This window comes from Trachurus japonicus, chromosome 14, assembly GCF_045865225.1.
Source record: "Trachurus japonicus isolate A0001 chromosome 14, Traja_1.0".
In the NCBI taxonomy this organism is placed as follows: domain Eukaryota; kingdom Metazoa; phylum Chordata; class Actinopteri; order Carangiformes; family Carangidae; genus Trachurus; species Trachurus japonicus.
The window spans coordinates 24,271,935-24,298,964 of NC_140920.1; the positions used below are offsets into that span (position 1 = coordinate 24,271,935).

General features: G+C 42.5%; 1 protein-coding gene across 1 annotated transcript in view; it reads right to left on the reverse strand.

Moving 5' to 3' along the window:
• Positions 1-27,030, reverse strand: part of fat3b (FAT atypical cadherin 3b) — a 78,784-nt gene that overhangs the window by 43,533 nt on the left and 8,221 nt on the right. Inside the window, exons 5-15 of the mRNA XM_085798453.1 lie at positions 23,519-23,637; positions 20,802-21,000; positions 14,617-14,678; positions 11,879-12,193; positions 9,514-9,724; positions 6,310-6,381; positions 2,998-3,134; positions 2,127-2,402; positions 1,711-1,921; positions 1,308-1,522; positions 135-293 (exon numbers count right to left, since the gene is read on the reverse strand). Of these exons, the coding sequence (XP_085654579.1) occupies positions 135-293; positions 1,308-1,522; positions 1,711-1,921; positions 2,127-2,402; positions 2,998-3,134; positions 6,310-6,381; positions 9,514-9,724; positions 11,879-12,193; positions 14,617-14,678; positions 20,802-21,000; positions 23,519-23,637 (1,976 nt within the window). The remainder of the gene's footprint in view (positions 1-134; positions 294-1,307; positions 1,523-1,710; positions 1,922-2,126; positions 2,403-2,997; positions 3,135-6,309; positions 6,382-9,513; positions 9,725-11,878; positions 12,194-14,616; positions 14,679-20,801; positions 21,001-23,518; positions 23,638-27,030) is intronic.

Genomic DNA, 27,030 nt, shown 5'->3' on the forward strand with positions numbered 1-27,030 from the left:
ATATTTTAAAAAGGCTGCAAGTTTGTATCTCTGTTCATTTAAAAAATGAACAGAAAATGAAAATTCACCCAAACTTTCTGTTAAAAAAATCATGTCTACGCTGAGTTTTGAAAGATGCAGAAGCGTCAGTGAACCTCAAAGTCAAGTAGTCTGCGTGTGCTGATGACACCGGTGTGCTGGTTGATGAGGAAGCAGCGCTCCTCGTTCCCCCTGATGATGTCATAAACGAGTGTGGAGCGGCTGAGGGCGCTGATGGTGGTCACATAAGTTCCAATGGTGCTGTTCTCCATTATCTGGAAAAACAAAGCCACCGGTTATTCCCAAAAAACAGGTACTTTTAGGAGGTTATGTGCACTTTTTAATTGATAACACTGTATTTCCCCATAAAGGATCCCACGTCTTACAATTTCCAAGTGTTATCATTTCAGGTGTTGATCAGAGAGTATCTATTTGTGGTTTTAACAACCAAAGACCATCTCACTGTAGTTTCCTCTCTCTGAAGTGACAAAAGATTGATGAGCCAATCAGAGCAGAGGAGGCTCTGAGCCTCTCCTCTGATTGGCTGGCTGTTTTCTGAGTGATCAGATAAGCATAACAGACTTTACTAAAACATTCACAAAACTAAATCCTGTCATGCTGCAGTTACAGAGGTCCTGCAGTTCATTTTGAGTTTCTGAATACAGACAGTGCATTTCTCTGAGGACTGAGCACTGTGTTACTTTCACAGTACCAATATAGAAGCTGCACCTACGAAAAAATGAAAAAAAAAAAAGCATGAAAATGTCACACAGCAATATGGGACCTTTAAGAACATTCACAGACTTAGTAAAAATCTGTACCTACATTAGCTGTTACTTACATAACAGACTCTGAACAAAATGTCAGCAGCCCAGTTGGATTGTGGGTAATGAAGGTGGACGGAAAAAAGAATGCGGACGATAAAAGAAACATCTGCGGTGTTGCTGCATCAGTTTTAACCATGATTTTCCACTGTGACTCTGACAATGTGGGAGTGCAATACAAAACCAGTGCACTCTTAAAAAAAAGTCCTGACAGCTCGTTTTAAGAATCAGTTTTCATACTGGCTGTGAACATTTCTCTGTGGGCCGAGCGCTTTGATACTTTTACTGTATTAATATGGAACCTAGACTTGCTTTATAATAAAAAAAAACACATTGAAATCTCACTTTATACAATATGGTACCTTTAATCCCTCCTGACCAGCCTTTCTTTACTCTACCCGTCTCTCACTTTTAAGCTCTCTCTCCAATACACCCATCCGTTAAGTCAGCCATCTTTCTCTTTACCTCAGCCTGATACTCCTTCTGGGAAAATTTGGGTATAGAAGAGTCTGAGAGTATCATGGAGATGCGAACTGAAGCTGTTGCCATTAATGGAGGAAATCCACTGTCTGTAACGCGAACAGTGAGGGTGTAGAAGCCCACACAGGTGAGATCCAGGTCCCTGGCAATGAAGATAAGGCCTGTGGCATTATCAATGCCAAACACGCCAGCAGTGTTACCTGAAATTAGCAGAAAGGATACAGACACTGATAAATATGAAAAATAGAATTTTAATCCCAATTTGTTATCCTCTAATAAAGCATTAAAAAGCATAAAACAGTTCAGTCACGACACAGAAACAGTTCAAAACAGAAGACAAGAGAAAAAGTGAATTAATGAACGTCTTTACTTTCAGATGGCATCGTACCTGCTTCCACCGTGTACGTGAGTCGCCCATTAATCCCGTTGTCTTTGTCTAAGGCCGTAACTTGCAGCACAGAAGTGCCTACGGGAGAAGACTCATAGGCCACTGCATCATATACGGTGCTCGTGAAGTAGGGGATGTTATCATTGGAGTCCTCCACCGCCACCAGGATACGAGCCAGGTCACGGTTAAATGGAAATTCCTGATCCTTGACCTAAAGCAGCATCAGGCAAAATGATAGATGAATATGGATAACGTTGTATGAGGTGATAAATGAAAGAAATCAGCTAAAATTAAGTAAGGCAGGCAGAGTTGCCAAGAGAAGCATCACTTGGAAGAGTGCACAGACACACACACACACACACACACACACACAGGACAAGAAGTCTTTCCTCCACGCCCCTCCCCCCACTGCTCACCATGATAGTGAGGATGTGCTGAGTTCGGGCCTCGTAATCCAGCCTGTCCGCTATGTAGACCACTCCTGTGCCAGGGTTGACCCTGAACAGCCTCATGCTGGCCGGGTCCACGCTGCCGTAGATGGAGAAGCTCAGACGGGCACGCTCGTCCATGTCCGACGCTCTGACCCTCAGCAGCTCCGTGTCCACCGGCACGTCCTCTGAGATGCTGACATCGTACGCCGGCTGGGAGAAGACAGGAGGGTTGTCGTTGCTGTCTTGTATCCGGATGAACACCTGAGGTTGCGAAGAGGCAGACAGGAGTTTGAAAAGTCAGAAAGGCACAGAGGAGAGCGCTCTCAGTCTATTATCCTTAAAGATAAGAGCGCTTGTGTAGAATACGCTTTGATAATACTTGACACAGTTGTAGGGTCACATCCCCCTCGGATTTTTGCATTTGCAAGGTAAAGATACAACTGGAAATATTATCACTTTCCTTTTACACAACGGCAAAACAATATTTATGGTCCTTTTCCAAACTTGACAATGTGTTGTCCAAGAGGGATGATAGCATTTTCTTATATTTATAGAAACACTTGACCTTAGTTACCCAGGCTAATCCCATAAATCCACTGATATCAGGGATTTCCCTTACAAGGCAGCTCTAGAAGGGCCGGCCAAGAGCAGCGGGATCACAGGAACAAAACAACAAAAAGCACATTTCATAGTCAGCCAGAGATAATTTCAGAAAAAAAGAGAGCGTGTGTGTAGGAAGGACGAAAAGCAGAGAGTAAACAGCCTCCCTAGGAAGAGGCGACAACGTTTTAATAGGATGTGGTGTGGAGTGTGTAAGAGGCAGTGCCAGTGCATAACAAATCAAGAGTGTGTGTACCTGTGCTGTGGCAAAGTTGGTCCCATCTGTCACCTGCACTGTCATGTTGTACGCAGACTGCACCTCTGCATCCAGGGGCTTGGCCACAACTAGAGTACCCACCCCGACTTGAAGGTCGAACTGCATGTCAAAGCTCCCTGGAATCACACACACACACACGCACAGTTCACACAGAGCACTCTGTAATTTAGTATTCACTTTGTGTGCTAAACTCAGGTGCTTTAAGTTATTACTGTGTAATTGTTTTGGCCAGGTGCCTGCGTCTGGAGCTGGAGGGTCTGTGAAATAAAATCAACTGGAATGCAATGCAATGTAGCGGCGGACTCACTTGGCAGCCGGAGAGCTGTTAACAGCCACACAAACATCTGTCTTATCACTCCAAAACACAACCCATCTAGGAGATCAAAAACCTGCAGCCGGGTCTTTTCCACGGGCGGTGAGTGTACAGTTTAGAGGCTTAATGTTTGATTAGAGTGAGGCAGAGGATTGATATGTGTTAGGTATTCAGTACCATCCTCCGTCTCATCCCAGCTTCACTCTCGAGATATCTGGGAGCTTGAGCTCTCCTCAGCATATGAATACTGATTGGGCATTTTTCACAGAGCCACTGATGCGTGTTGAGTTGGAGCAAACCACGGGGATTCACTTTACTTTTCTTTTTTTCTGGAGGAGAGGCTGGTCAATATTACACCGCAGGGGGAAAACTGGAATTACAGTGTGTAGTCTCTAAATAAAACACAAGTATCCTGTTTTTTCACCTCCAGGGTGTGCGATCATGCTTTACAGACAGACACTTTTTGAATTTTGTTTGGCACAGCACAGCAGCATCTGGTTTTATTGTTACAGCCATTTAAATGTACTGTATTGTATGTCTGCTAAACAATCCCTGGTCTAGTCAATGAGGTCTGGCCATTAAAATGTATAATGGACATAAATGTTTTCATTCAGTTCAACAGATGATAATTAAGATTTTATTTTATGGTTTTTATTTATTGGTCTTAATTTGAGTGCTGTCAGCAGGTCAGTGAAAGGCATAGCTAATAATCTTAAAGCGCTGTGTGGAGTTTCTGATGTCCAGTGGGACTTTAGAGCAATAACTTAGAGTGTTGTGGTTTGTAACATTTGTACATAACAACACACATAAACAGCAACTCCCCAAAATGATATAGTATATATAGCAGATACATTTTGGAATAAGTACAGGAGATTTTTAAGATTCTGCAGCGATTGTTTGTGTGGATAACAAAGCAGGACGGACTGACTGACTGACTGACTGACTGACTGACTGACCGTACTTCTACCACTGATTTTCCCCCACTGCTGCTGACCTTATAAACAAGACCAGAAACCACACTTACTCTGTCTCCCCTCCAGTAACACTAGAACATAAATACAAGTGGACAATTCCCTGGACACTTTATGCTCCAAGATGCACTATGTCCACTCACACACTCCTGTACATATTGCACAGCTCTATTTATATACTGTGTGCAGTTTTCTTTTACTATAGTTTCTTATTTATTTATTTCGCTTGTCCTTTTTTTTTTTTTTTTTTTTGCACAAATACATCAAGTCAAATCCCTCGGAAGTGTGAAAACTACTTATCAATAAAAGTTATTCCTATGCTGATTCTTTTTCTGCTCAGTGAAGTGACAAGCCACTGTCCACTGCGCTGCTCTGGTTTCCTGACTGCTGAAGAGGAGCACTTCCAATACAAATGGAGGAGAGACTGCTTTTATTACAGGTATTTTCATTACAAGAGGAGGCAGAGGAATAACTAAACGTACCATTCACTGGGCAGAGAGAAGAGAAGAAAGAGAAGTTGTCAGTATTGAAGCTTCGTAGTAACTGCTCCGACCATTTCTACATATTAAACGGAGGAAGTTCGACATTCAGACCAGCCTCTGATAAAAGTCTGTTACATTTTGTGTGATCCTCTTTCTCTGCAGAAATTCCAGCTCAGATTTTGTCTTTGACTTGAACATTTGGTGATTTTATCAGACAACATCACAAATATAAAACCAGGACTTGACCATAGGTGCCATAGACACTTACTGGATTTTGACCTACCTGGATTTTGGCTATGCAAACAAGTTGTGAAAACACCTCTGGCATAATATTTAAGTTTATGCTGAATTTGTTAACATACATTTGCTTATTTGTGCATCCAGCAGTTATGGAGCAACATTATCATTTTTATGGAGAAATGAATGTTTCTGTTTCTGTCTGGTGGGTCAGGTCACTCTCTTCCAGCTACAGTATGATTGTTCTGGTTTCTCTCTTTTTTCTCGACATAAAACAGCACAAGCTAAATTTACACAAGTGGAGACTTGTAATATTTGACCAAATCTTACAAAGCTTTAACACTATTCTGCTCCTGTACAGCGTCTGCGATTAATGAAGTCACAACTTACTGCCCCTTGCCAAATTATGACTACATATTATAACTATCTTTCTTTGTCCTTAATTTAGTGCTTATATAAGTGGGTCTTATCTTTGTCGTTAATTGCTGAATGCTCCATTATGTTCACCAGCTGTTCTCTAACTGTGTACGTCTGCTGTTTGCTCAGCTGTCCCTGAACAGGTAGTGGACAGTAGATTTTTAGAGCTTTTTCTGCCATTAACTGCTGCGGCTGGACACACTGTTATGAGAGCGTGAACCAAACTGGTGCTGCAGAGCCAAATAATGACCTGATACCTGCTCTAAAGTAATGAAGATATAAAGTAAAACAGAGGGGATTTGGGGTTCTTCACTAGGAGCAATGCCATTTTACATTATATGTCAGATGATAGTATAAATATATTGCTCATACCCATTTATGTTCATCTACAACAACAGAAAGTAGCATCACAAAGTGTGCCTCAGGACAGATAATAGGTCATTGGAAAATCAGCGGTTCAATTCCCAGCTCCTCCGTTCCACATGTGATAATGTCCTTAAGCGAGAATCCGAACAAACAAATTGTGTGAGTGCAGCACGTATTATAAAACGCCTCAGGCATTTACCATCACAACATAGTCAGGTATTTTAAAAGACAGACTTTCATCTCAGTCTCTCTGAGGCAGGAACACTGAAGTCAGTGTGTCAGCCCCTCTCTCTATTTACTTTCCAGAGTAGCAGCATTGTAGCTGAACTAATGGCATCAACCTGTCCTGCCCGGGCAGAGATAACACACTACTGCTGTTTGTGTGGAGATGTGCGAGAATCCTTTTTTCAAACTCTGAATAACACGTGCATGCCCGGTTCTGAATTTCTCCAGACCCGAGCCGTTAGAGGGAAAAAAGGTGTGGCACAGTTAGCTCTGACCAGACCTGTGTCGAGTGAGCAGTTTCTCCCACACGCGTTCTGAGGAATGTAGAACATTTCTCTGGCCAGACGTCCACCTGAGTGGTGAGAAAAGGAGAGAGAGAAAGAAAAAGGCATTGTTAATATTAAAGGTCATCTTCTGATCGAGGCCTGCAGGATCAGTTCTATTGAAATTATCCACATTCAGGAGTTTTTATGAAGCAATGAAAGCAGAGGATTCATCAGAATACTTCAGCACAGGAAGGGAGATGTCATGATGAGTCCAGTTGTTGAAGTTTGAGAGAGAAGACGATAACTGCTACACTTTTTTATGCAAAAAAAAAAGAAAGAATGAAATATTAAAGAGCGTTTCCTGTACAACTACACCACTGACGTCAGAGTGGAAAAGGAAAAAAATCACCACATTTTCTGTATCTTTGCCGTGTGATTGTGAAAAGAATAATGATGATGTTCACATTTTCATCCAGGTAAAAGAGCTGGGGCTCCACTAATGTTTTTTTAATCAGAGCTATTGAGCAGCAATCAATAATGAGCTACTGTATTCACTGATTTTTCTTTGAACCAAAGGGTAAAGGTCTTGATCTGGTGAACCAGATTCATCGTCTTTAACAGACCTACAGCAGCAGAAGCAGCAGCAGCAGGTCTTTCATTTGCTTTTGGGCAGATTAACTGTGCTGCTTTGTGTATAATTTATCTTAACAACAAAATCTGCCGGTGGCCTTTTGATTTGAACAAGCTAATGTTTGATTGTGGGTAAAATAATAGTAATGGAGTTGGTGATGAGGTGTGAGATGCATCACTTCCACTGTGTTGGTTCTGGCTCCTGCAGGACAGGTCTGACTCAACAAGGCAGATAACATGATAACATCTCCCATTATTCTGACACTCCAACCGTGCGCTTGGGATCCATAAATACAATTCGACACAAGCCTGACGTCCATGTTTATTTCTCTCATCTACACCAATTTAGAGGTATTCAAGTTAGACATGACAAGGGGCGCCGTGTGGCGCAGTGGGTAGAGCACGTGCCCCAAATGCAGAGGCTATAGTCCTTGCTGCAGTCGGCCTTTACTGTATGTCATTCCCTCTCTTTCTGCCTCCCCATTTCCTGTCTCTCTCAACTATGCTATCAAATAAAGGCAAAATATAGGGCCCTAGTTTTGTAGACCGGGCGAAGTCTAACCTCAGGGCAGCTTCGCCACGTCAACGGGGTGTGGCCCAGGTCCATTTCGCAAGTTTGGTGGGCCACGCAGTCAGACTTAGACCAGCGCAAGCCCTCCCCTCGTCCCTCCCACCGGTGCAAACGGTGAAGAGGGAGGAGACAGGGCGGGAGGGAGACAGGAGGAGGAGAGAAAGGCGTGGAGTGGGTTTGACACAGCCGAGTCAGATCTTCACCAATCAAATGAGCTCCTCTCCTCACCTTTAACTGCGCGGAGGGCGATGCGCGCTGCAAGTTTGTCATTTTATACTTGGACATGGACGGAGGAAACAGCGACGCCAGAGGCCGAACCTCTCCCAGGAGGAAACAGCTGTTTTGGTCCGGAGGTCCGAGCTCAGAGTGACCAATAATGAGTTTACTAATATACTTAACCAGGATTGATCTGATAGACTGAGAACCCCTGCCCAGTGTAAGAAACAACAACTAATAAACTAATAAAGAAACTCACATTTATTCAAACCCTGTGTAAGCAAGATGAGAGTTGTAGGCTACACTAATCACAACATAAACAAACACCATGCGGGATGAAATCAGCGTAAAGGACGCTCTCTCTCTCTCTCTCTCTCTCTCTCTCTCTCTCTCTCTCTGTCCGTCTCTTTTTTTTTCTTTTTTTTCTGTGATAGAGATGCTGAGTATACTGTAGTAGGCTATATACTGACTATCTGATACCGAGGCTGTTGTGGTGGACTAAGAGAGATGATGATTTGTGTTTTGTTTTTCAATACGGCTGCGTGACGCGGTCGCTCGCGCTAATGAATTAATAAGTAAATAAATAAATAAAGCGACCATCACAAGGGCAGAGTGGTATCTCAACACGGCAGTGACATGCAGTCATCCACCCTCACAGTCCTGCTTTTGGGACATCCACAGCTGCTTTTCAGTGCCAGTTCGTCCCTGCTGTGTTAATTCAGGTGGAGTTTCCATTACGCACCGACAGCCTTTGATCTCTGCTTTGATCTGACGTCAGATGTGACGGGACAATCTATATAGATATAAATCCACGTGTTGATTCCGTTAGTTGCATTAAATAGTGGTTATTGTGGATATTTATTGCATTGAAATGTGTCTGGAACTGTGGAGATCTGCCTGTGAGGTCTTGGTGACGTGTGTGCACTGCAGGTCAGTCAGCCAAACTTCCACTGCACCTGCTGCGCTCCGCCCTGCGCTGAGAGTAGACCTGGTTGGAGGTGGCGAGCTTTCAGCGCAACCTCGGCAGGACATTTTCGCACGAAACTTCCACTGCACCAAGCTGAATCTGTGACGCCTCCCCCTGCTGCGCGGCCACGCCTATCTCAGCGCAGCGCGATCTGCCAATCTCCCAATCTGACTTTGCGCTAGGCTGCGCTGGTCGAAACTTGCATTAGACCGGCTGCGTTACCTTGCGCCACCTGCGCTGCGGCAGCAAACTAGGGCCCATCTACTTAAAAAAAAAGTCAGACATGACAAGAACACAAGAGTCAACTTTGACTTTTCGAAAAATTAACCTGAAAACACACGGGACAAGACTGATCACCAGTCTGGCTCAGTATCCAGGGTTAAATATCAAATTCAAGGGTTTACCAAGGACTCCCCTGGTCCAACTACCTAAAATTCAAGGACCCAACAGCACACAGCATAATTTGAGACAGGGATCAAGGTTAATTACCGTTACAACACCAAGCATATTTATATAATGAGAACGAGCAGGCTTCGCAGAGGCTCAAAGAAAACAATTAATAAGAGAGAGAGGCATAAACGTGGCAACACTTCTCCACCGTGGTGTGTTATAGTGAAGCCAGACTATGAGGTGTCTGGTCCTCCACCTCAGCACAGCATAACAATATTACTGTATGTGTAAGCTGGGCAACAGAGACAGAGATTTATTTACAAGCTGGAGAGGTGACAGAGAGCAGCACAAAGACACTTCACTGTAAGTAACATTGTTTTCAAATTCACCAAGAATTTCAATGACTCATGTGAACCCCCCAGTATGACGGAGCAGTTTTCTCACCGATGATGTTGAACCAGACGGGCGTGCTGGACTGGCTGACGGCGACGACTCCCGCCGGCTGAGCCACTGCAGCCGTTTCTGAGATGGAGAAGTTGTAGGACCTCTGGGTGAACAGCAGGGGCAGAGGAGAGGGCACAGGTTTACGAATCCACTCCACGTGGAGTTTGACAGTCGACCATAAGGGGGGGTCGCCGCTGTCCTCCGCTTTGATCTGAGAGAAGGAATGAAAGTAAAGTGAGAGGACGAAGCAGGACAAAATAGATTTCACATAGGAAGGATGACTTAAAGGGATAGTTGACGCAAAATTCAAATTTCACTCATTATCTACTCAGAGTCCTCCGTGTCTTCTCTGAGTTAGGGGGGGGTGCGCGCAGCAGTATTTGTACATATAATGGTTGTCAATGGATACCAACTTTCTTCGTCCAAAAAGACACACCAAAAAACATCCAAATACCTCCATACTGCTTTAATATAGATTTACTACCATATTTGATGTGATTGGAGTGTTGTATATTGTGTGCATAGTGTTCTGTGTACTTTTGCTGTAATGTTTTTTCTGTGTATTTTTTTTTTTGCTGTATTTCTGTGTCTTGTTTCTGTTTTTGTATTTTTACCTTGTAAAGCACTTTGTGAGTCCTCTCTGGGAAAAGTGCTATATAGTAAATACATTTTACTTACTTACTTTACATATATTGAAGGCAAACAAACATTAAGATTGCTTCACACAAATTGTCAAACCTATACTGTCATACTGTATTAATCTCCTCTACATTCCCTCCTTAGTGACAACACCCCGTCCATCCATATTATTTTTGCTCAACCTCATAATTTCATCTCAGCGATCACAGTCTAATGGGATGGCTGACCCTGTCTGGCTTCAAATAGCTTAATCTGCCTTTCACACACCAAATAGGAATATCATTAACCAAAATAAATCAGCTAAATCTTTTGGGGGATCCTATATGAGAGGTAATTGTAAAATATGGTGTTATAAGTGGTGCTCGCCGAAGACCAGAAGCTGTGAGCCAAACACATTATCGGAGTCATTATTTGTTAAGAGAACAGCCACAATTAACAAGTGCCATTTCAGCCCAGAGCACCGAAAATGCATGGCGCTACCTGCTGTGCATAAACTTCAGCTGCGCCACGCTATCCGTCTCGCTACTGTTGAGTTAATTGACCGTGGAATTACCAAAAACGTACGAGCTCAGACATTTGGGCCTGTGCCAGGAGAAGAATAGCAATGTGTTTGGTCCCGCCAACTTTGGGATCTGGCTGAAAGCAGAGCCCTATAAACTAATGGCACCCCAACTGGCTATCAATTTTATTGTAACAAGAAACAGGAATTGGAAAAACAGCACTGGGGGGGAGTGTAAAGAGAGGCCAAGCCTGAAGGAGACAGTGTTATTAAAAGAAAGACCCTCTGCAGTGTGTAACTTAGACCAGGTCCCTTTCTTTCTCCTTTATTCTGTACATACACAAGCCATATCTAATACTAACACACACACACTTGCACATAGATTTATTGAAATGTTATCATCACCAATATATATATATATATATATTATTTTTTTTATTTTTTTTTTGGGGGGGGGGTGTTTTGTTTTGTCCATGTTGTCTTATCTATTCTCTGCTTATGTTGCTCCTCTTGTTTCTACTGTCTTGTGTCATATGTGTTGTCTGTTAACCACCCAACTTGCACAATAAAAAGTGAAGAAAAAAAAAAAGTTTCCCATGTTCTTGTATTTTACCTGAAAATCTCCCACTCGGACGATTCTTAGCTTAAACAGAGGGAGATGGAATTTTAAACAACCAATTGTTCACACTACTCTGAAAAGCATGTGTGTATCTGTCTGTGGGGTGAAGCTGTGGAACAAGTTAACTGATGAGATCAAAAAAAGTAAAACATTTGGTGCAATTTAAAGATAAGTTAAAAATGTTCATTTTGGAAAGATACAGTCTTGAAGGTGGGGAATGATTTAAATGTAGGTAGGAATGATTTGACAAATGTTAAATGTCTATTTTTTGCTTGGTATTTGCTGAGTTTGTTGGTGTGTGTATATGTGTGTAGATGGCATGTATGCTTGTTTGTTTATGTACAGTAAAGGTACAGTAGGCCTACTGTATATACATATATTTACATGTATGGTGTAAAGGTTAGGCCATCTATAAGCTTGTAGCTTCAGCCCTGACCCTTTCGATCAGCCATGCAGCCCTGCTTTTAGAGGGATGTGTAACTGTTTTTTTTTTGTGGTTCTATTTATTTATTTATTTATTTTTGCTGATCGAAATAAACTCAAACTCAAACTCAAACTCAAACTCAAACTCAAACTCAAACTCAAACACACTGCAGATAAGAACTCACAGTGAGGATGTCGTAGCTTCCTGCCGTCACCATCTTCTTCGATGACACCATGGCGGTCCTGGGGTCGATGCTGAACTTCTCATCGTCGTTACCGTCGGCGATGCTGTAGGTGATGTTGCCGTTGGGTCCCAGGTCGCGGTCATAAGCGAAGACCCGGTACACCGGTTCACCGCGCTTGTTGCGGTCTCGCTCCGGCAGGCTGATGCGGTAGGTGACTTCCGGGAAGGTGGGCGGGTTGTCGTTCTGGTCCTCGATGTGGACTATGACCCACACCGTGGACTGGCGGGTGGTCACTGGGCCGTCTATGACTGTCACCTGATGAAAACACACACTGTCTTTTTGAAAACGTTTTCTAAATTTAGTGTTCAATCATTAACATCCAAATGCGCTCTGTAACCCGCATTCTTTTGTTTATGACTACACAAATATACACGTATGTATATGTTACCCTGCTCCATCTATTGATTTTTTGACGGCTTTGTTGTAAACAAATGCACATGGCCAGGCGAGGGGTATAGCAAATTTCATGCAATATCGGAAAATGAGGAAGATCGCCACTGAGCAGAGCAATGCGAGGGGGGACAACGCCACCACTCGAAGTGCTGTGGTCGGGATGCGCTCCGACATCTCAGCAATCCGTGAATTCGTGTCAATAATGCGAGCTGACATGGCCAAAACTCGGGAGGATATGGCCAAGTTAAACGTGGCAAAGGCTGCAGAGGATGAATAAAAGAAAATGGCAAAAAAGGGCTCTCACACCATCCCAACAAATAATAAGTACACTGGACTTTGCTCTCTGTCGATTGGACCATTCTATGACTTTGTGACATGCCAGGCTACAAGATGAGACTGTTGTTCACTCATGATGGACAAATATGGACACATGTGCAAACACACACGTAATCTGTATGTACTGTCTAGAGCTAGACTGCAGCTCTGTATACTACCTACTGCTGTAACATGTTATGTCAAAATGTCATAAGTAAAAGAATGTTATATCAAAATGTAAAAAAGAAAAAACAAACGAAAAGATTATGATATGATCTGCATACTACCTACTGCTGTAACATGTTATGTCAAATGTCATAAGTAAAAGAATGTTATATCAAAATGTAAAACAGCAAAAAACAAAAGAAAAAGATTATGATAAGATCTGATTATGAAATGATTTTTATTCTGTGGGTAATGGGGGCGGGACTAGATAAGCTTTTGCTTCTCCCGCTTTCCCTTTCGGCCATGTGTATTGTATTATTTGAACTAAGATGAAGTGTGATGATGATGATTTAAATTGACATGCCCGAAATAAACAAATTGATTGATTGATTGATTGATTGATTGATTGATTGATTGATTGATTGATTGATTGATTGATTGATTGATTGATTGATAACGGGCAATTTCCACTGGATGCGGATTTGTTTCAATTCTGTGTCAGTTTCATGCATCCTGTATTATAATTGGTGTGTTATGATTAGGTAGGTCTGGTCTAAAAGATGTTTGTCTAGAGATTAACACTTTGGCTTGGACTTTCAACACTTTGGAGTGAATGATTGTAACAGTGTCATTAGGCTATATAACAATTAAACATTACAGTCTTGTTCAGTGACACTAACTCCTGTGGTAGTGGATGACGTCAATGGTTTCAATGGCGTCACAGATTCGGTATTTCAATGGCGTCCACCCAGTAAAAAAATCCCCACTACACCACTGCACAGCCCGCTCTGTGTGGATGTGGATGTGGATGTGGATGTGGATGTGGATGTGGATGTGGATGTGGATGTGGATGTGGATGTGGATGTGGAGTGCAGGGCCACGTGGGGCTGAGCTCACGGGAAATCTCTTTGTATTATTGATCCCCTGGAGGCAGAGGCAGAGGTCTGATCACTGATCAATTAGATCAGGGTGAACACCACTGCTGCCAGCCTGACTGCTCACTAGACTATTAATTACAGGCAGGCGGAGCAGTGGGTGGCATGCATACACAGGCAGTCCCATTAAATCTCAGAACAAGACAGGACAGGACGTTGTAACGACAGAGACTTCTGCCCCCAATTTCAGTCTCTTTTTAGGCGTGAAAGTTGAAATATAATATGTCATTGCAGATAATAGCGTCCCTCTAAAATTATCTGTTTTCACTTTGTGCTGCGTTGTAATAATCTGTCTTATTAAGCGCAGAAGATGAACAAAGGAGCACAAAGAGTTATTGAGCCCAGACAAGTCAATTGGCATTACAGAAACAAAATACCAGGCTGAAAAACTGCGGGTCAACCACGGGTTATTCCATTTTGGCGAGGGGCAAAGTGCTGGAAGAGTCAACAGAATTTAATAAGTCGAAAGAAAAAAGTCTGGGAAAGTAGAAGTTTGCTCGTGTCTCTAAAGTCGACAATCTCTGATTATCCGGTTCATCTGCATGCAGAGCAGCAGGAGCAACTGAAATGGTAATCGCACAGATATCTGTATGCCCAGTGTCTGCGCTTATCAAATGCTGGGCAGACCAACTCCTCTCCCCCCTGCTCTCGTCCTGACTAGAGAAGATAACCAATGATGAATGATTACATTTAGAAAATCCTAAACCTGGGGCCCAAAACTACAGCCATTCATCACAGTTTATGGAGCCTTGAGGGCCTGCCAGGCTTGTCCTCCACCCTGTCTCTGTTAATAGTGGGCTGTGGCAGGTGGCAGAACCAGATAAATAATAATGCTATAAACCCGTGAACACTGTTAAAGTTTTACTGTACCTCTAAGAAGTGCTCTGCCTGTTGTTCTCTGTCAAGTTTCCTCGCCGTGGTTGTGATCAGCCCTAAAAACGACAAAAGAGAAACAGACACGGATTTACACAAGGTTAATAAATATCTGCTGTTACAATTGGGAGTCTCTTCATGATTTAGTGCGAATACCACACTAAATATAAATGAGCGGGTGCCCACATGTGTATCCTCACATGAACATATGTTGCTCTAAAAAAAAAAAAAAAAATCGACTGCCTGCAGCTCTGGCAGAGTGTGATGACATCTGGCACATGTTCATATGGCGCTGTATAGCTGAGGGTCATTCAGTTGGCCAGCATGCCACCAGGACAGCAGGCCTATTGATAATAGCTGTGATCGAACCAGGTTACCCAGATGACGGTTAGACGCTTTGACAAATCCTAGCGGGCTGCATCCCAGATCACAAACGGCAGCGGCACAGCTTCGGTTCGGCTGTGTGAAAAAAAAAAAGATGCCACCACCTACCCCCCCCCCACAACACACCCACACTAAATAACAAAAACTGACACAGAGTCTGCGTAATCAATAGCTACTGGGTTTTCTCGGTAACAACCCTGCGATTTAAACAAATCAAAAGCTCCCCAGACATTATTCAGGCTACCAGAGAAAACGCAGGCATTGATCCATAAACAGCCCCATTATATGACGCTTTTACAACATTATAAGATGATTTTTTGTTTTCCAAAGGCATCCAAACACAGTAAAATGAGCACATTTGTCTCAGCCTGGATCCATTTCATCCTAACACCTTAACTCAAAACAGAGAAAGATACAAGCTTTGAAATACCATCGTTTTAAAACATAGGCTACATCTCTATGTTGTGTGCTGTGTGTGTTTTCACGCCACGTACACATATTGTATAGCAGTCTGCACAAATGACAGAACAATTCTATGCATGCATGCACTGCAAATGAAGAAGCCCATACACCCAGGCAGATGCATGCACAAATAACCACCACCACATACATATATGCAGTATATTCTGCTATCATTGCTGTGCGGATGATTAAGAGGAATGATTACACTGACTTTGCTTGAACGGTGATAATGTGTTTGTTTCGGTGTAATGAAGCATTGCAGTTAAGTAGGATTATTTTGGATGCTTAAAATATCGGTGCAGTCAACTCTCAATGGATAAGTCTAAAACCACGGGGCACACACACACTCACACTCGGCTCGTGCTTGCACATATCGCAGTGTCACCTTGAGCTTGCTACGCAGGCTAACTTCAATTAAGCAAATTAGGAGTAAATCTAGAGCGGCGGTCACAAGCTGCAGGAGGGTTGACTGGGGGAGAGATGGGGGGAGGAGGTGGGTGGCGGTGGTTGTTCAGCGCGACACAGCGCGAGTAACAACTCTGATAAAAATCAATGATCTGCAGCTCAAAGCGCATCTGCAGCTGGACAGTCCTCCGCTTTTTAATTGGACGTCGGGAAGAGAAAGTGATCATTTAAAAAAAAATCCCCACCCACAGCCTCACACAGCTTACCAAATTTGTGTAATGGTCCAGTGGCCTGTGTTAAATCTTTAGACTTCCTCCTCCACTCTAACCGATTCCAACATTAATTCACAGCCTGGTACTTAGCCTTGTAGAGGGAATAGCCCTCCTGCTTTTTCTAACTGGGGCAACATTAAAAATACAAACTTAAGATCTGAAAATCAAATTCATACTTTCGCTCATATTTGATTGCAAACGCAGATTCAAACCAATGTCAAGTATCCGTTTATGTGCTGGTGCAACTAAACCAATACAATCAAGCAGTGGGTGCAACAACAAAAAAAAGGTCACAGGGCAGAGATGACTCCATGACAGCACTGGGCAAACATGCATGCTTGTACAAGAAGAACTCTATCTAATACCCTGTGTCAACACTTATCTGCTCTGCCCCCCCCCCCCAACCCACTCACACCCCCCCAGAGATGAGCAGGCAGCACTGTAAGCTGTCATCGCACATTTACACACTTTGCACTCATTCAAAGTTCAGCTTCAATACATTTTGGGAATTGTTTCAGTACCTCAAACCCATCAAATTGGCACCTCCAGAGAACTTTAAAAATGTATAACTTCGAACAACCCTGAATGTAGGTTTTTTTTTTTTTTTTTTTTTAACTAAAAAGGACTTGAAACTCAAACTTGTATTATTTATTTATTTATTTTTCCTAGCCAGTCGCAGCGCAGCTGGCAGCTGCTTCATGAAAGCAAATCAATGGGCTGGGTTTTGTTTATTCATTTATCCAATGAAATCACTCTGGTGCATGGAAAGTTTTTTTTTTTTTTTGACTGGGTAAACAGCAAGGAGTGATTCATATTGAATGCACCTCTCAGTCATGCATGTCTCATTACCAAACTAATAGACCGACATTTTCAGTCCCATTGTTGTGAAAATTACAATAATAGTGTATTCAGATGCACGCCGTTTGAGTGGGATTTTTTGAAACTTTCAGAATTATATTATCTGCAAAAAGAATTATTTATTGGGCTTCAATTAGGTGGAGGAACACAATCTGATTTGTGGCCTCTGAGAGAAAGGACAGCATGAAACATGAAAACCCAATCGCTCAGTATCGCAGCGAAAGCTCATTTATCACAATGTCAACAAGATAGTCATCAATATGAGCTCCCTTGTACAGTACAGCATTAATGAGACGCAGATAACAAAATACTGGGTCTGGGTCTCTGACACAGGCAGCAGGGCTCAGATGGCTAAAAACACTCCCCTGTGGCACACACACACACACACACACACACAGACACGGCTGAGACACACATTTGCACACAAATACACACAAAGGCAAATTATTTTTGTGTGGTTGTTAGATTTGTATGTTGTGGCTCTGGCAGAGATGAGGGAGCATCGTCTTGATCGGCTCATTTCAGCAGAGCTGCCCTCTCTAACACTCCGCTGTAACCAATTAATCATTTGATTAAATTGCCACACAAACTCTCTTTTTCAGCCGCGCTCTCTGTGTGTAAGAAACACACACACACACACACAGATGTTGAATGTGTGATCCAATCAGGTGGAAAACAAATCAACATCAATGATTCCGCAGATGAGTTCACATCTGATGGATGCACCTGAAGGACCAGAGGAATTCATTACTACAGCTAAGATATCTGTAATAACTGACACAAGGTGTAGGCCTGCATCCTCTTTTACTCTGCTTAGGATTCTAAGGAGTCAAGAGTAGGTGTGAGATAATATGTGTTCAGTTCAGTTTACATATTAATGAGGGTGTAAAGGACCATATAAGAATCAATATTAGCCTTCTCACCGTGGCTCACCCAGCCCGCCTCCCTACATCCTGTCTGTGTTATCTATCTGAGATGCTGTAACGCACAAAAGCAAATTCAGGGGGGCACAGAGGACGAGGAATGGAAACATCCACTTTGATTCACAAACAGAGTGAACATGCAACAGCGCTGCATTAGGGAATTCCTTCCTCCATAAGCTTGATAGCTGGCATGCTGCATATTACATACAGGCCATCAGTTTTTGATCATTATATTGACATTTCTTCGAATTCGAACACAGGTCCCTGTAACAGCCGAAATGTGCACATTTGATTTCTGTTGTTTACTGGAAAACTTCTAACTTTATCTAGGGCAGACACACCAAAGACTTCACAATGATTTTTTTTTTCAACTGGATTTGAATAAAACATTTCACCTCTTCAATAATTCTTTAATGGAAACTTCAAGCTTGTACTCAAAATGCATGGGGACCTCCCTAGACTTCAAACTAGACAGTCGAAAGTGAAACACGTCTGAATTTATTTGCTTTAATAATAATGTTTGTCTTCAGAGATATTTCGCCTGATTTTCAAACATGGACATTTTGTCAATTAATCAGAATCCCTTGAAAAATAAGATAGGACTTTTTATTTTTTGAAAGTCTTTTCATGGGAGACCAAGACTGTGAAAACTATGGGATCAAGACAGGCTCTGACAGAGATCCTGTCTGTTACCCAGGGTCTAAAAGATTCAGAGTTTTGACTGATTTTCAGGCGTAGTGTTGTGAAATAATATTCGGTTCAAATGGAGTGGCTGTAAATTGTCTTTTGTGAGCCTGTCAAAGAAAGAGGGTGTATGAGGAATTCAAATGTGTAATTCATATCACTTGGAATTTAGGGATGTGCAGCAAAAGACAGGCCTCTGAAATCATTTTGAGAATCAATAAACAAAATGTTTGTACAAGTTATTTAGTTCCAGTCGTGTGGTGGAATAAAACACTGCGCAAAGCTTGACTAATCACTTTGGGTTGGTATTAAAACTAGAACTGAAAAGTGGAAATTGGAAATTGGAGAAATCTGGGAGTATAGGCTACGTTTACTAGAAATCTGAAGTTGCTATTAAGAAAGCAGACCTGAGTCTCCGACCAAACTGCCAGCGGTGGAGTTGGACTGTGGGTGATGTAGGTGGAAGGTTTAAACAAAAATGAGTGCTGCTCAGTTTTCAGGTAAAACACTCAGGGAAACCAAATCCTGCAAGGCTGGATAGTGGGTACAGGTGGGCGGGGCTTGAAGTACAGCAACAGTGGCGACATCACAAAGTTATAGAAGTCCTGACAGTTTGTTTCAACTAGCTGTGTGCATTTTTCTATGAAGTAAGAACTTTGATACTTTCACAGTATTAATACAGAACCTAGATCTGCTTTATAATGCAAAAAGACATGGAAATCTCACCTTATATAATACGGTATGTGACTTTTTTTAAAGTACACTCACAAAGCTCCTTTAGCTGCTACTAACGTAACAGACCTGACTCTCCGACCAAACTGTCAGCGGTGGAGTTGGATTGTGGGTAATTTAAATGGAAGGTTTTAACAAGGAAGAAGAATGCACCGACTAAAAAAAACATCTCTGGTTCTGCGGCATCGGTTTTAATCATGATTTTCCAGTGTGACTCCAACAATGTAGGAGTGCAATGTGAAACCAGTGCACTCACAAGTTCTGATCCGTCTTTTTGGCTCAATATAGTCACAGAAAGGAAGAAATACCGACTGACTAAAATGTAAATGAGAGACGGTTTCACCTTCAAGTTTTATTCACAGTGCAGACAGGTGTTTTGTATGTGCACAAGAAATTAAAACTGCTGCTTGGGTTAAGGACAGTGTGCAATTTTGTTTTTATCTTATTGCACTTATGGCTCCCTTGCAGTATTTTTCCACAGGCTCACAAAAGACGACGTACAACCACAGGCTGTCAGAATATCATTTTCATAAGCTCAGACTCTTTAAGGCCCCATCTTGATCCCATATGTAGTAGAGGGGGCTTATGGTAGTTGGCAGTATTTTCTGAATAAAAAACTAAATCCAAATCCCAGCTAATACGCCAGAAACCTTTTTGCCAGCTTTAGCTTTGCCTTTTCCCTATAGACCTTTTTTCCAACTTTCTGAGAAAAGCATGACTTTTTTTTTCTCTCTATGTCACAGAATACACAGAAATACACCACGTGGCCCTCCTATCAGAAACACAGGTAATGGGAAAGAAAATTGCTCTGACTAATGTAAACCTCCGCCATGATTAAAGGATATTCACCTACACGTTGGTTTTAATAAAAAATAAACGAACTGCACTAATTTCCCGCAAAGAGCTTACACCCTTAAAGAAGGCTGGGAGTAATATTTGGTTAAGAGTGCAAAGAGGATCGTCTGCACGGCTCATCACTGTCCTAGATGTTTGACTGTGTGGGCACAAAAGTCGCTTTAATTTGTTGTGTGGGAACCAAAACCTTTCATTGGGTGAATGAAGTAGGAGGTACATGATGAAAGAAAACCTGAGTCATTTCAGGATCATGCAAACATACACACAAACGTCTACTGTAATTACTATAAATAAAAGGTTATATTACCAATTGTGCCTTTAATCTACCGTGTTACTATACCAATTAGAAGTTATCTTTATTTAATCCTGTGAATATTCAAATTTGTCCAGGTCATAGTTATCTCAAGGAAATTTAAACCGAATGCAACTGGACTTGGTTATTTGTCTAGGAACAAATAACCAAGTCCAGTTGCATTTGTAAATATTAAATAAAGATCTCAAGGAAATGTAAACCGAATGCAACTGGACTTGGTTATTTGTTCACCAAGTCCAGTTGCATTCGATTTAAATTTCCTTGAGATCTTTATTTAATATTTGAGAATTTTACCTGTTTTTGGGTTGATAGAGAAGAAGTTCTGCGGGTTGCCGGCGGTGATTCGGTAACTCAGACGGCTGGGTGTGGCGGTGAGGTCGGGGTCCTGCGCCTGGATGTGGATGACAGACACATCCTTTGGAGAGTTCTCCATCACAACTGGGTGGTAGATTGGATCTGAGGTGAGGGGAGCATTGTCATTCACATCTTCAACCTGGGAGGAAAAAGCAAAGAAGCAGATGAGAGGGGAGCAAAAAAGAAGCAAATAAGAGAGAGAGAGGGAGAAAGGAGCAGAATGGAGAAAAGGTGAGAAGGCAGAGTTGTTTGTATCTACTTTAACAGCCCTCTTTATCTGAGATGGATCACAGATGGGTTTATACAACACGACCTTCTGGAACAGCATGCGTGGCGTCGTTGGGAGGACAAATCCATCTGCAGATTTTAAATATCTTTGTTAATCAAGGAGTTGATGAGATGCAGCGTGGAGTTTGGAGGGGGGCTTTGGGGAGGGTCGATCTGATATCCATCACAAAATGAAAAATTATTTACCAGGAAATGTCATAGATGTCACACTTTAAATGCACTGCAAATTAATTTTCCCTTCTTACGGCGTAGATCTAGAATATTTATGGCAAACAGAGCGTTGATTGAGTGTTTGCTGGGAGGCACCAAGAGCCAAGATGGTTCAGCCGGTGAATGAGGAGCACCTGTGCCTGATTAATCTCCCTATTTCCATCTGTGATGAAGAGGCAGGGAGTCGAGCACCCGATCACACCGCTGCACCTGAATGTCCCGAAGCCAGAAAAAGCCTGTTTTTTATTGTTGTTTTTTTCCGTTTCATATTCTACTGAACTCTTCCCCAAAGGGAGAGCAGTGTTGCATCAGTGATGTGTGTATTAGAGTGTTTAGACAGTGGATTACTTAGTGCCAAATAAAACCAACAACACTGAAGCGGAGAATCCCTGCCATTGTGTATCGCTCTTCCAGACTGAGCGTCATTAGCATGTTAGAGAGGAACGTGCTCGTCCTTTAGTTCCTTTTGGAAGTGACACTCAACAATATTGTACAATAACAGTGTCAAAACTAGCCTGCAGTTACATGTTGACACGTAGAGACAGTGACGCTAATCTGTTGGCAGCACCTCTTAATAACATGTCATCAATTCTGAAGAAGAAAGACGAGAGTTGTTTGAAGAGCCCTGAAAACTGACTGACATTACGATTGCTGTGTGTATAACCAAGCGTGGTATGTATAATAAATATACAGTAAAAAAGCCGGGAAGACATAAAACTGAATCCTTTGTGATAAAAATGTGGTTGGATGTGGCGCAAATAATTAATGCCCCATTAAGAGAGGAATTCTCCAAACTGGCTTTCAAGTATCAAACAATCGCTCCCTGTGGACTTGAATGAGGGCTTTAAAAATGTATGCTCCTCTGCACAGTGGGATTCCTGGAGAGCTGCTGTGCAAACCCTTGTGTACAGTTTGGTGTGCAAAGGACAATTAATGCAATTAGTATTCCACCGTAGATTCTGTCTTCATTTTGCTACTACCAGTACAAATTCAGAATTCAGCGGTCTAAAAGGTTTTATATATATAATATTATATCCCTCTATGTTAAAGTGACAATGGGGAGTTTTTTTGTTAGAACTCATCATTGTGAAGTAAATGTTGATTACACAGTGTATTAGCTATGGATTAACCACACTGTTTGTGTTTTGATCCGGTGTTTCCCGCGCCATCGTACCACAACACCTCACACCAGGCCAGCAACAGGCCAGGAAATAGATCTAGGGAAAACAGTGTGGCTGATAACTTTGGCAGCAAAATGATATTTTTTCTGCCACCACACACAAAATATTCACATCATAAAGGACGTGTATCTGTTACTGCCCAACAAGGACATACTGTACAGAGGAAAGTGCTATTGTTTTCTTCAGTAGCTGCTAGTATCTTTTCCCTCCATTCTTACAGAGCAGAACCTCACAGGACAGAGCCGCCATGGTCGGCCTGGGACAGTAATCTGGCCTGGGACTGATGAAATAGCCTTTATGGATTTTGTATTGTCCACCGACACACAGAGGCTGTGGTCCACCAAGCTTTGGTCTTGGTAGTCTCCATCACCGGGGTCTGGGTGTGGAGAAAGATTAAAGACTTGAAACGGTTCAGTTTGCAGAATTTCTGCTGGACCAGTAACTTCTCAGTAACTCATTTATAAGACAGGATGTTTTTCTTTGCCTGAGACAAAGCTCTGAGATCAGTGTTTCCAGCTCAGATTGGGGATTCTTCTCCTCTGAGCAGTGGCCTGGCTGATAGCGGCGGCCATGCTGCTGAGTCTGACACCATGCAGCCCCGGCAGCCGGAGACAAACGACTCACTGTCCGTTTGATTCCTGGCGGTGACCCCTTCTAAAATGAGCTGTAGTGAAATCGGCAAGATTCTTCTTTGTGACAACGCCGCCAACATTAATGCCACTTGGAAACGCTGGAGGGAGGGGGGGGGGGGGGGGGGGGGGGGATTGTCTATTGCCACTTTCAGCACAAGGTTGTTGCATTTCTGTGACTGATGAAACGTGAAAGCGAAGTGCACAGCCTTGTCTTACACTGAAAGCTGCTACTTGGCATTTCAAGCTCATGCTTATCTCTGTGCTAAAACCAGAAGACATCTCTTGTGTATGAGGCCTCTTAAGCATGCATAATATAATATAAATACCGGCAGAGGAATCTGCGTACCTGGATGAAGACTTCAATGGAGGCTGACAGGGGTGTGACCCCTCTGTCTGTGCCGTACACTGTTAGCCAGTAGGAGTCTTTGGTCTCACAGTCCAGGATACCAGCGGTGTAAATCACGCCTGTTGAAGCAGAGAGAAAGATTAATGTGGTTGTTGTTTGGGCTTGAGAATACATATATATTAGGTGTGTGTGAGAGTGTGTGTCAGCTTGTGTGCGGGGGCAGTCCGGGTGTCATCCCTAGAATACAACCGCAGAAGATCTCACGGAGGGGAAAGTCTTTGAATACCAAGTTTCCAGAGGCAAAGACATACATTCAGAGTAAACTTTGTGTCCCGGCTTCAGTGACATTCACAGGCATTAGCGGCGCCGCTGTAGTCACCTTCAATGTTTCAGCTCCTCTACAGCTAATCACAGCTGACCAAACTGCTCCCGCTGCTATTTGCTTAGCGCTAAACGTACCCTGAACTGCCCTACAACAATAAAGACACACGCAGACACCCAGACATTCACGCACATTGACTGGCGTGTGTGTAGTGGCCTTAAGGAAGATGAGTGGCTGACAGCTATGGTGACCTCTGGAGGGACAACGCTCACAATGGATGACACATCGGTGCTTCTTTTTTTTTTTTTTTTAAAGCAGTCATGCAGGACTGTTCGTGTAAACAGTGGACAAATGACACACACCCTCAGACCTGAGTTCCCACTCTAAGTTTTAGCATCAATTTATGTCATATCTAAACATCACTAAGAGTACCAAAGCAATGTCACGGTTTATCTAATTTAGGATCAAATAACAGATACGTTTCCGGTATATATATATATATGTTTATACTTTTATCATTTCTATCAATGGAAAATAAGTAAAGTCAGTTGATGCATTTCAGTTCAGTGCACACTTCCATCAGATCTGGGAGTGGGAGGCTGATACTTCCAGAAACATATGAATCTTTGACTTCCACTAAGTTGAAGCAGCTTGGTGGGAGCTAAGACATAATGTGTGTTTGTTAGTGCCTGCAGAGTGCCTGCATCCGTGCTTGAGTACACAAACAATTAACACAAACCAAATGCTAAACCCGGCTCAGACTGAATGTGTCAGCAGCTGAATATTTACACCGGCTCTGTCATGCTTACCTTAACCTCAACACTGCAATTACACTTTTTTTAAAATTTTTATTAAGACTGAACAATTAATCAAATCGTTATTGAAAAGGCAGTATGATTACAGTAAGTGTAATATCCATATCACAAGAGAAGCTAAAATGTGTCCTGACATACCCAGATGCACAATAGGATTTGTTCAGTAATAGTGGCACATATCAAAAATGCAATATGTTTTTTTTTTCTTTTGCATATCCTAAATTTATCATGATGTGGATGATGTTAGTGAGTTTATTGTCTTCCCATGTGCATTTTTGTGCCTTAAACTGTGTCAGTGTTTCCATCAGCATCAGGAATAGAGGTGGTGGTTGTAGTTTTAGGAGCGCTGCTTCATCCTGGCTGCCCTGTTGTCATGCTAAACCCATACTGACGCACAACTTCATTCCAAACGCATAGCGGCCATGGCAGACTAAGTGTTGTGTTTACAAATAAGCAGAGCAGTAAGGTAAGTCAACATCAGAGTCTGGCTGTTTTTGCTCTGTTCCACTTGACAAGTGAGAGCATCAAGATAGATAACGCAGGCAACACATTTCATCAAACACCGTGTTTGCACAGCCATGTAGTGCAAAATACAACACCATATCTATTTAATTTGACCAAAACAAATGAAGACCTGGGAGGACTCCAGGGAGGCAGACAGGGCCAAGACAGATTTCAGGCCTAACCTCCGCCACCCTATTAAAAACATTTTTGCAAGATATCATAAAAAACACAAAAAAAACAATCAGACAAATATTTTGTTCAGTGAGAATCCCCTACGGACAGTTTCAGTGTCAACAATCCTTCCTGAAAGGATAAGAAAGAAAAAAAAAAACGAAATTGATCTTTTCACACATATATTAATTTGTTTGTGCTGCTGGCGAAATTAACTTGATTTCCCATCACACAGCAGATGTCAACTGTTCCATAACTTGGCCTTTCACTCACATGCCCATGTGATAAGTCACACAAGCATACAAATCAGTAACTCGAGGTGTGACTGTGTGGCCTTTGAGTATACTGAATCAGACCTCGGATGCATGGCAAAGGTGTTACCTTATCGCCAGAAAGCATGTGTGTATATGTCAGATTATGAGTAAGCAGCTGCCCAGGGCGCGCGCAATGCATAGTAAGAGTGTTTGCTAAAACACATCCTTGCTCTGTCGTCCTTGACCATGTCCTTTTCAAACCACATCTCATCTCCGTCAGATTGCTCGACACAGAGAGACGAGGAAAACAGAGCTGGCTGTTTCAAAAGCTCTTTGAACTTTGAGAGCGACAGGCAGTATTCAGTGAATTCAATATAAATCTGACTTGACAGCATCCATTCTCACCATAAATAACACACTTCAAAGAGTGAACAAAATATTGAAGGGTCATGGCATATTTTCTAATCTAGGAGTTCACAGTACACAGGTTTACGTCCATCTGTCATGTCTATTCACCTTCTACGTTCCACACAAACAGGTTTTGGGCTCCCAGAATCTAATTAATGCCACCGCCATATCAAACAATCAATCCTGAGATTGATGAGATGTGCATCTCAACAACTGTGAGAGGCAGAGAAGGGGACATCAAAAAAATATAGAACCAGCTAATTTTTTTTTTTCTTGCCAAATACGGAGTAGATGGTGTCTAACAAAGTGTGTTTGCCTCTAACTTAAAGAATGCTTTATCCAGACTGTGACAAATCCTGAAGCTTGCACACCCACTAATAGAGGAGCAAGGGCTTCTGACAGCTGCCCAATGAGAAATTGCAGGGTTTGCCCCCCCCCCCAGCCAATGACAAGAATACCAATTTCTGTTCAAAGTGCAGGAGAGCTATGGATTTAAGCCAGAAGATCCTACTTCTATTCTGATAGATAGCCCCAGTACGTTCCATCCCCATACTGTAGGTGTGAGTCATCTCAAACATCTAAATATAAAATGTGGGAGAAGAGTGCAGATGTGACGGACAATGGGGTGCACACGGGGCCGTACACGAAGCATCACAATCCCCAAACTACAAGGGAGGCAAAGCCGTAAATAAGGAGAGGATAAACAAAGTGGTTTTCTCACTCTATTTTCTCATTCTCTCTGTCCCTTTTACTTCGTCTCACTCTCTGTCTCACTTTCTCCTCCCCATACTCGGTTTTGGCACTTAGAGCCGCAGATTGACAAGCAGTGAGAGCAGAGCCACTCAACATGGCAGCTAAATGCATGACGGGAGGACGGAGCTGCTGCTGCTGCTGCTGCTGCTGCTGTGTCCGCGCTTGACAACACTGACTTCTACGCGACAAGATGAAAATGAAACTCTTTGATGAGAGTGAGAACTTGGCAGGTGCTCACAGTATCCTCTTGTCTGATTCCAAAAAAAAAGGCTTTTCTTCTCACTT